Genomic DNA, 10,116 nt, shown 5'->3' with positions numbered 1-10,116 from the left:
TCATTTTAATACTCTAAACCTTTTATAGAATTTACAGTGACACTGAATTGAATATTGAAGCGTACAATGTAGTTCTTTATCCCATAATCTTAGATATAGTTCAATGTGAAATGAGCCATGTTGAAACAATGTGAAAGTTACAAGTGTACACTGTTTCTTCTTTAACTGAAAAAGTTCATATTTTACAAACGTTAAGGAAACATGTTTATTACTATTTTGACTAGACTAGGACTTTTTGAAATATATAAATAATACTCACAGTTGCCCATATGAAAATCAGGCTCGGAGTCAATGATTCAGGAAATGTAACTACATTACAATTATATCCCCAAAAACCTATTACATTTACAATGATTTTAAAATTATATATATTTTGTTAAAATACTTTGGCAAAAGTAATGCCCTATATGCACGACACCTGTTCTTCTATAGAAACAACATGTTTAGAAAAAAACATGTAGTAGGAATTGCATGTTTTAGATAAAACTAAGACGCATTGATATTGATTTAACTCAGTCATCGAGTTTGTAATGTATGATATAATGCAAATAGTCTAGTTCAAAATTATCGTTGTTTATAGAGGCGCATTGTGTCTGGCCTAAAACTGGTCAAATTTTGAATTAGTTTATGCTTAAAGTATATTGCATTTACATTCTGATACAAGTAAAATTTCAACAATATGATTCAGCTTGTAATTATTTAAATGATAATTTATAGTGATAACTTCATCTAAATAATATAAATTGTATAAGATAAAATGGATATAAAAATGAAATATTGAAAGGTTTTACCTAAAATTCATTAGAATAAAATTTGATAATCTTTCTTTAAATTGTTCATGTCTTGAATACGGTTATGATGTATTGAATGTTAAATATATTCAAATCAAAAACTATGTTTTCGGCTTTTGCTTCGTTAGATTAAGATAGGCGCAGAAAAATGAAGACAGAAAAGAAACAATAACTAAAAAAAAAACAAAAAAACAAAAAAACCACACACATATTATAATACGATTATCTTAAGATTAAGATTTCAAACTAAAAAACAAGTTAAATTATTGTACCTTTTACTTATGTCCTAAAAAATATCCATTCAACCATTTAAACACTTGTGAAAACAAGAAGGACATGCATCTGTTGTCACGACAGAATGTTCGAAGTATTTAATATTAGAATAATTTATATCTGCCGCTAATGAAATCTTCATGCTACTTAAAGAGTCAAGTTGTTCTTACTTTAAAATCAATACATGATAAAGACTTTAAAATCAACGCATGATAAAGGGCTACACCATTTTTAGTATATAGTCAAAAGTGTTCCTTTTCTTTTTAAACACCTTTTTGTAATAATGATGATCAAAGTGACGGCTGTTTTCTTGTGTACTTTGCCTTTTTAACTTAAGTTTAGAATGCATCTTGTCAGCGTTTATCTTCCGTAACGTAAGAACTTGAAAATTACACAGAATATGTGCAAAAGTCACGCCGAATCGTGCAAATCTAGAACCGAAACAGCACGGTTAAATTTTTGCACAATTTCTTTTATTTTCACATTTCTTTGTAACGGGATATACACAGCGATGACAATCAAGAAAGAAATATGATTTTATCAAACGAAGGCTGAAGCGAAATAGTTGACTAAAAATAATACAAAATACTTTAAAAGGAAATGAACTTACTGTTTTCATCCTTTTAGGAAGACATGTTTTAAAATTTACACATCATCATTTTCTACTTTATCATGCACGTCATAAGACTATCATTTGCACGTTTGCTTTCTAATTGTGATGAATTTCTATAATTTTTATAATCAGGTCTTTATACTATAATAAGCATTGTGTATTGAAGATTCTTAAGAATACCCTCATTTGCTGTATTTACACATCGATGCGAAGAACCGAACTAGTGGTTTTTTGTTACAAATATTTTATCTCTATTTCATTAGATGATTTGTTATGAATAATAATTCACACTATGTTCTTTCGTCTCCATTGGCTTTCAGGTAACTGTTCCTCTTATCTGTGCATATGCTTCGTTGTTGTTTCCTTGTTCATCTTTATTCTGATCTACATATTTATCATCGTTATACTTCGGCAAAGAAGACAACTAGAGAAAGCAAAGAATCACATGACGAGGTAATTAATGCTTGTGTTCGACCTTTCATAGAAAAAAATGTATACTGCAAGATAATTCAGTCGGCAACGATGTGTAAAAACTTTCAGCAGTTTTATTCATCATTTATACAAAAGTTAAAAATAAATCTTTGTTGTTCTTAGAATAGACGATCCTGGCTTAATAATAATCATGATACAGATACTCAAAAGAGGGTGCCTTGTTCAAAACCACGTGATTTTGAGAACAAATCTATTCGTTTCAATTACTCAAGTGTTTACAAATCACAACATTGTTGCTTTATTTGATACTTTTATTACGAGGTAACAGTTGTACAGATGACTTGTCTATAAAACTTACACTATGTTTGCACTCTCATGTGAACAGTTTTAAGTGATATTTACCATTCTGGTTTTATACTCTTTTCTTACAGAGGACATCGTGCTTCCGATTTGCATCATAACATGGATGAAGAAACTGTTGTAGGCAAGAAGAGGGAATTGACCTTTGAACCACATATGCCAATGTTTGATGAAAAAGGTTATTTGTTTTATGAAACTAAAATGAATGATTAAAAGAAATGAAATAAATATAAACATAAAGACATGGTATTAAATAATTTATGTTTTAAGAAGAACACTATAGAACATCGTCTTTTTTACCAAAAATTAAATCAGGAGCAACATTTACATTAATCTTTGTTAGAAATTTGTAGCCTCTTTCCTCCATATATTGTGTCAAATTTTGTTTCCCGCCCACCCATTTGTTATGTTCTATCGAGATAAGTTTGATGTTGACTTTATCCCATGGTAACGTATCAAGAACTCCGCGTTCTGCACCTTCGACATCTAAGCTAAAATAGTCCACATCAAGTCGTCCAACCGCAAGCATGATGGTGTACAATGGAAAACACTGGACTTGTAAATAACGTGTGTCATTGTTGCCCTGGTAACCCTCCACAACTTTTCCTTTTACAGCATTATTTGCAGTGTAAAATGTTTCCTACATTTAAAAAAACATCTTTATTAAAACAATATTTCTAGACAACGTGTCTCACAGAATATTTTATATAAATGTGCACGATAGGTATACGGGAGAAAGGTGGATAAAAATGCAAGCGAATGAAAAACAAACAAAAATATAAAGAACCACTATAAGTCTTATCTAAATTTTATATAGATATATTTCCACCCTGTGACTTAGCTTGATTCAAATATAAAGTTATTTTAGCAAATAATATTGATGCGTGTCCATACAGCCAAGAATTTCAGCATTTCTTTCAGAAATACCTTGTTGTTTTTATGGTTAATAACAATGATGATAATGATGAAAAGAGAACCTTTTTTAAAGTTTTCTTAAGTATCGACTATGGCTTTAGATATAGGCATGTTTGTGGAACAATACTTACAATAGATGAATACTGTTTAGTTGAGAGGCATGCATTCACCGTGTAACATTTTCTATGTTTATTTGTTAGAGTTTCGAATGTTGTGGGGTTCGGCTCAATTAGAATACCGGTCCAATTTCGATACCGTTCAAGAAACAGACTATTCGATAAATGCTCACCATTATGGGCGCCGCTGTCAAGAAAGAATCCGTTACGCTGAAAAAGAAAACAAAATAAAACTTTAACATATCATAAACCATTCGGATATATATTTATGTAACCTATAGATCTATAACTACTCATTATTGTTTTCCCTGGCTTTTAAACATTTTGCAGGCTGATAATCGCCTTCCGGTGTAACTCTGTCGTGTATCAATCTCTTATTACTTTCATTCAGATTTTATCAGATATCCTGACTGCAGATAAACAGTTCATGCAATACATGTTATTGATTAGCATATATAAACGTTCAGTAAGTAAAGTGCTACAGGATAGTGCAAGTACAATTATTCGCTTCAAGATAGAATCCAATACAAAAACCGTAAAATATTAAAAAACATGTTTATAAGCATGCTAATTCGAGAATAACAGCTGTCATATTTTCTCTTATAAACCCATAATTCACGAAAAGACGAAAAGGAAAAAACAATTCATTAATTAATATACAGCCAGGTCAATCATAATTGAAGGCAAATATAATAACCGTCGGAGCATTGAATGTAGGAAATGACAGAATTTTGCTTACTGATTTTTTATTACTTTTTTACAAAGTGTATTCCTTTCGTTACAAATTCAATTTTCACTCAAACAGTAATTATATTTCAATTATTATCAAACATTTGTATTTGCTGTTAAACATTTTAACAATTGTTACGAGTGTTTTTCTCTCTAATGATAGGATAAGTGCGGCAATTTTATGTTACAGTAAAATGAGCATAATATGCTTACACTGATCAGTTTAAATAATATACTTCTTGTATGACATGTTTTATTTGATTTTTTTTATTAGAACTATACAAAATGATTTTTAGTTGGGTTTTACGTCGCACCAACACGGTAGAGTTCATATGGCGACTTTCCAGCTTTACTGGTGCAGGGAGACCTCAGGTGTTCCTCAGTATATTATTACAGGCTTGAGCGAGCACCTGAGTTGAACCACCGACGTTCTGTAAGTTAGCTGGATAGTTTCGTTCGTGAACACAATACGCTTACGTTGCTAATTTTATATGTCATTCGGAAATTATTTGTCATTAAAGGCTTTTATCTGGGACAACAACAAAGTGAACAGTCCAATATGAAAACAAATATTGGATACAACGGCGTCCTATGTTAGCTTGTTATTCTTATAGCAACAAAGTGCTGATAAGACATACAGGTAGCTTGTAAATCGTTGGCAAAAATATGGCGCCTGATAAAATGCGATATAAAGTAATTTAATATCAATGACAAATTTATTTTTCAAGAAACATTTTAATATTTTATATCAATTGAAAGGTCTGTTAACTCATATTTAATACAGCAAAAAAATAAAATTTCAAAACTTGCAGTCACGTGATATACTAGTAATCCATAACAAGTCTTTGGTTGAAAATAACTGATACAGAATTAATTTATATAAGTATCATTCTTAAGATACATTTAACCTGATATACCTACCTTTTGTTGTAAATATTCATCCACGAACTGGGTTTGTCCTGGTGATGGATTTTCATTGTTTGGATGAGTAAGGTTGTATGGTAATGTAGATGGTTGGTGAAGAAAATATTTCTTAATAATTTCCACTAAGTCACTGTTGTCTTGAGCCGCCTTTGCGTTGTTGAGATGAGCTAAAACGTCTTCATATATGTCACTTTTCAACTGCAGTATCTCCTTTACATATTCATACTGCCTGATCTTAAGAGTAAATAATGTTATCACAATAATCACTACGAAAATGAACCATTTTGATTGAAATTTCATCCTGATTTATTATACAACAGAAAAAAAAAACCAGAATGAAAATCAAGTTCCTGCAATTACTATTGAAATTACACAGAAAAATACAGTGTTCAGTCTAAGAGCGGTAAAATAACTTATCCTGTGCAATATATGATGCTAATTAAGCAAAATCTTTCTCCTTGGTCGAACATAAAAGAGATAATAAGAGCAAGCTGTTGAGATATTACCGGTAAAACAATTCACTATAAGGCTTTATAAATTAATCCGATTATGACGCAAGATAAAATTGAGCCGCGTCACGACAAAACCAACATAATGGAATATACTATACACACTTATAATAAATGTATTGGGAATGCTGTGAATCTATCGTTTTTAAGCTTTGATATTTCTACTAATGTGTCTTAAAGTCTTCATATAAAACAATTCACTAGTCTGATGCTACAACAATTCTAATGAAAATTAAGAAAAATGAAATCTAAAATGTATATATGCTCACCAATCTAAATAGTATTATCCGCTGAAAATGTTAAAGGTAACAATAGAAATCACATGTGCAAATACTAGATGATTTATCTCAGTCCGTCATACAGACTTTAAGAATCCAATTGTTGCATATAGATTTATGGGTAGGTCAAGTTTTTACATTTCGTTGAATGATATTGAGGATTGAAACTTGATTATAAACCCATTATGCCTTTTAGAAATGCATTCAATTTCATTTCTAAAGAACAGTTTTTTCTGTAAGAATTTTCAAAACGTTACACATTGGCAAAATGACATTTTACATCTGTTGTTTGTTGTTGTTGTTTTTCTTTGCAGCAGGTGCAGTGTATTAATAGTGCATACATATATTGGAGGACTTTTGCTACTTTTTGGACAAATCATTCAACATAAGCACTACTTTTTCTTGTGACAAATACAAAATAGGTTTCCATAGGCTGACCATATTGATACATTAATGTTAAATGTTTTTCGGGTAAAACTTATTTTTTTCCGCAATACTTACAAGATAATGGTGCCTGAACAATAATTTCATTAAGTTTTCTTACAAGGTTTAGTTTAACTTTATAGCACTCTTTACAAGAGCAGTTACAGAAATTAAAATATTTTTAAAGAAGATTATATTGTCCTTACTTGGCTACATTCGCATATGCTAATATTGAAGGAACAGAAAAGTCAAGCAGAGATAAAAAACGATTCATTGTGGTCCGTACAAACTATTTTCAATGTAAAAACAACAAAGGTGAAAACGTTAAATATTTACTGCTGTATTTATTCTTTTACACATCCATTTTACCTTTTTCGCAGTCTTTGCCTTCAAATCCAGGTTGGCATAAACAGATATAGAAATTTACATGATCGTTACAAGTTCCGCCATTATTACATGGGTTATTGCCACATTCATTTATATCTATTTAGAAGGAAATGATGAAAAGTAAAAAAAATCAAATTTGTGTTATGTTAACTGTCAAGTTTTCTCTCTGTCGTTTAGAAACGATGTGCATTGAACATATAACATTTACTTGTATTACACAAACCACTTCTTGTTTATCATTATTGTAAAGAAATTTTGATAACGTAAACCGAAAAGAAAACGAATTATAATAAAAATAACATGCTACAATTATAACTTTAAAATTGAAGATATATTTTCCAATATCTTCTTAACGAGACTGCCTTGATAATTTCGTTCTTTCTTCTGCACATTGAGTTTTACCTGTTTCGCAATTATTGCTTTTATATTCCAGTTGACATGAACAGTTATAGAAGTTCACATTATCGTTCCATAGTCCATCATTTTCACAAGGGTTACTGTTACATTCGTTTATTTCTATAAATATCTAAAGTAAAAAATGAAAAGATTATCCTATCAATGACAAAATATGCTTGAATGAATATGTAAAACAATTACAAAACAGTTAAAGCGGAATGGATTATGTGGAGTTCCTTTGGCACTTGCAACTTAAACGTTAAAAATTTCATCAGGTGATTATACATTGGTGTGTACCATATTTATTTTACTTTTTGACAGAATTTTTTGCACACTCAAAAATCATACAATGCTAAATGGAGTGCGATATGGATTCAATATTAACAATTAGTACAAAGGCTATATTAGGTGTGATATGGATTTGATATGTACCTTTCTGGACACAGAAAATGAAAACGAGGTAATATGGGGTGTCGTATGGGTTATGGTCACTTGCACTTTCTAGTACCGTCCATGAACAGGCTCGATCAAACCAAGCCTATTTTGCCGTGTTGGGCTTTCGTTAGGGATTCTGTTTTTCTCTATTTTATTGTCACATCAGTGTTATTTGTGCCGTGTGGCGGCTATAAAAAGTATCCCCGTACATTTAATCAATGGTGTTATATGTTCGATCCTTGAAGATCGTTCAGCACGACATTATTGTTGTGTATACATTTTAGATAGTACTTTTAGTTTATAGTATTTGGTCTTTTTCAACTTGGGTGGTTTCAGTATTCCTACTTGAATACTGTAAAATCACCCTTTGGATATGTTGCCTGCTTTTAAATTTGTCTTTTTACGTCTTATCTATGATATAAAGGCTTCATAACCTCAGATCCCTTTACAAAATTCCGTTTTATTTAGTTCCGCCCATTGTTTTCTCGTTTAGGGCACACACATTCTTTTACTTGGGGACCATACGCCGCTTTTCATGGAATGACACTACTGTCTCACATCGAAGGTTCCATGATGACCGCGTATGAACATCTGCGGATGTTTATTAATTCAAATTTTCACCATTTTTTGTGTTTAGATGTTGAATTCTGCTTAAGCCGGTGGTAGGGGACGTGGACGGTAACTTGCACTTTCCAGTACCGTCCATGAACAAGCTCAATCAAACCGAGCCTGCAACATTTTACAATTTTGCCGTGTTGAAATTTATTCAGGGATTCTGTTTTTCTCTATTTTGATGTGGACTGTTTGACTTTGAAAATGAAAAGAGGCTACATTGATACAAATGGATCCAATTCTGATTTCTATTGGAAAATCACGTGGTGAAAATGCTGAAAGTGCATTAATTGAGTACAATACCGAAATCTAATGAACAAGTTCGCAGCTGTGAAACGTATATTGACGAGGCGACAGCTGAGTCGAAATAAGGTTTTGTAGCTATATACGATCCCTTAGCAGCTCGCTGAATACACTCCCGTTAATTCAGACAGTGAGTGATAGTGGAACATTCGACCAATGCGAAGGACAGAAGTAAGCTATACACGAGTATTTATTGTTGACATTTAAATAAAAAACAAATATTAGCTGTTTGATACTAGACTCATTCTCAGTTAAGTTAATTTTACATTTGTGAGTTCTATTTATATAATCTATCTTATTTTTTTTTATTATTTTTCTTACCAATTTCACAATTAGTTCCTTCGAAGCCAGGTTGACAAGTACAGTTATAAAAGTTGACATAATCATTACAAGTTCCATTGTTGTTACATGGATTACTTTCACATTCGTTTATGTCTACAAACAGATGTGAAAGAACAAAAGAAAAATCATTAGAGTCATATCGATATACAAAATCTCTGCTATGATGAAAAGCATTTTGGCATTTACTACTACATTGTATATTTATTTTTATTGCACATATTTTTATTGCACATATTTTTCACAATAATAGTTTAAATCCTTAAAGATCGTTCAGCACAGCATAATTGTTGTGCTTGTGTTACTTTAGTTCTTTCTTTTCGGCATCTTTCTTGTTGGGTGGTTTCAGTATTCCTAAATTGAATACTGTTGAATCACCCTTAGAATGTGTGGTCTTCTTTTTAAATTTGTCTTTTGACGTCATATCTGTGATATGCAGGCTTCATAACCTCAGATCCCCTTTCAAAATTCCATTTTATTTAGTTCCGCCCATTGTTTTCTCGTTTAAGGTACATGCTTTTTTAATTTGGGAACCATATGCCGCTTTTCATGGAATGGCACTAACGTGTCACATTGAAGGTTCCATGATAACCGCCATATGAACACATTTGCGGATGTTTCAAAATTCTAAATTTTACCAGTTCATGTTAAATGTTGAATTCTGCTTAAGCCGGTGCTAGGGGGCGTGGACGGTAGTTTGCACTTGACAGTACCGTCCATGAATAGGCTCAATCAAACCGAGCCTGCAATATTTTTCCGCGTTGGGCTTTCTTTAGGGATTCTTATATCTCTCTATTCTATATCACGGATGACATGAACAATATTTTTTTGGTTTTGTTTAAACGAAACACGATGCATTATGTTATACATAATCTTTTTTTTTTAATATCGTTCTTGTAAGTCAATATCTTAATTAAATATTAATTACGTTTGACTAGAAGTATCACAAAAATCTAACGCTTCCAGGCTCAGTCAGTGCCTTTTGAAAATATGTGCTAGCATGTACATATCGTTAAATGATAAAGAAATGATAGTTATATCCAGAAAAAAAACTGTTCACAATTTGTGTTCATACTAACAAGAAAATGGTTTCTAAACATTTCCGTTAAGTTTTATTACAATATTTACTTATATTATGATAGCATTGTTGACAAGAACAGTTACAGTAGTAAAATCATTGTAAAAGATTCTATTGCCGGTTGTCATTTATTATTTTATTCTTTCTTTTGTACATTTAGTTTTACCTGTTTCGCAATTAAAGCCTACATATCCCAGTTGACA

The 10,116-nt window shown here is 31.4% G+C and overlaps 1 protein-coding gene across 1 annotated transcript; it reads right to left on the bottom strand.

Moving 5' to 3' along the window:
- Positions 1-2,672: 2,672 nt before the first annotated feature.
- On the bottom strand, positions 2,673-5,604 carry LOC132752616 (protein Star-like). Its single transcript, XM_060742958.1, has 3 exons — positions 5,151-5,604; positions 3,516-3,710; positions 2,673-3,109 (listed from the first exon to the last, which is right to left on the bottom strand). The coding sequence occupies exons 1-3, from the start codon at positions 5,451-5,453 to the stop codon at positions 2,747-2,749; spliced, it is 861 nt and encodes a 286-aa protein (XP_060598941.1). The 5' UTR covers positions 5,454-5,604; the 3' UTR covers positions 2,673-2,746.
- Positions 5,605-10,116: the final 4,512 nt, after the last annotated feature.

Source organism: Ruditapes philippinarum, unplaced genomic scaffold, assembly GCF_026571515.1.
Source record: "Ruditapes philippinarum isolate M1 unplaced genomic scaffold, ASM2657151v2 ctg1924_1_1_1_1, whole genome shotgun sequence".
NCBI classification, from domain to species: Eukaryota; Metazoa; Mollusca; class Bivalvia; order Venerida; family Veneridae; genus Ruditapes; species Ruditapes philippinarum.
This window is presented reverse-complemented; position numbering and strand designations above follow the sequence as displayed.

Coding starts and splice junctions, on each gene's coding strand:
- LOC132752616 (XM_060742958.1), bottom strand. CDS start 5,453: ATGAAATTTCAATCAAAATGGTTCATTTTCGTAGTGATTATTGTGATA. Junction 3,711..5,150: donor ATGAATATTTACAACAAAAG/GTAGGTATATCA, acceptor TTTCTTTTTCAG/CGTAACGGATTCTTTCTTGA. Junction 3,110..3,515: donor CTAAACAGTATTCATCTATT/GTAAGTATTGTT, acceptor TTTTAAATGTAG/GAAACATTTTACACTGCAAA.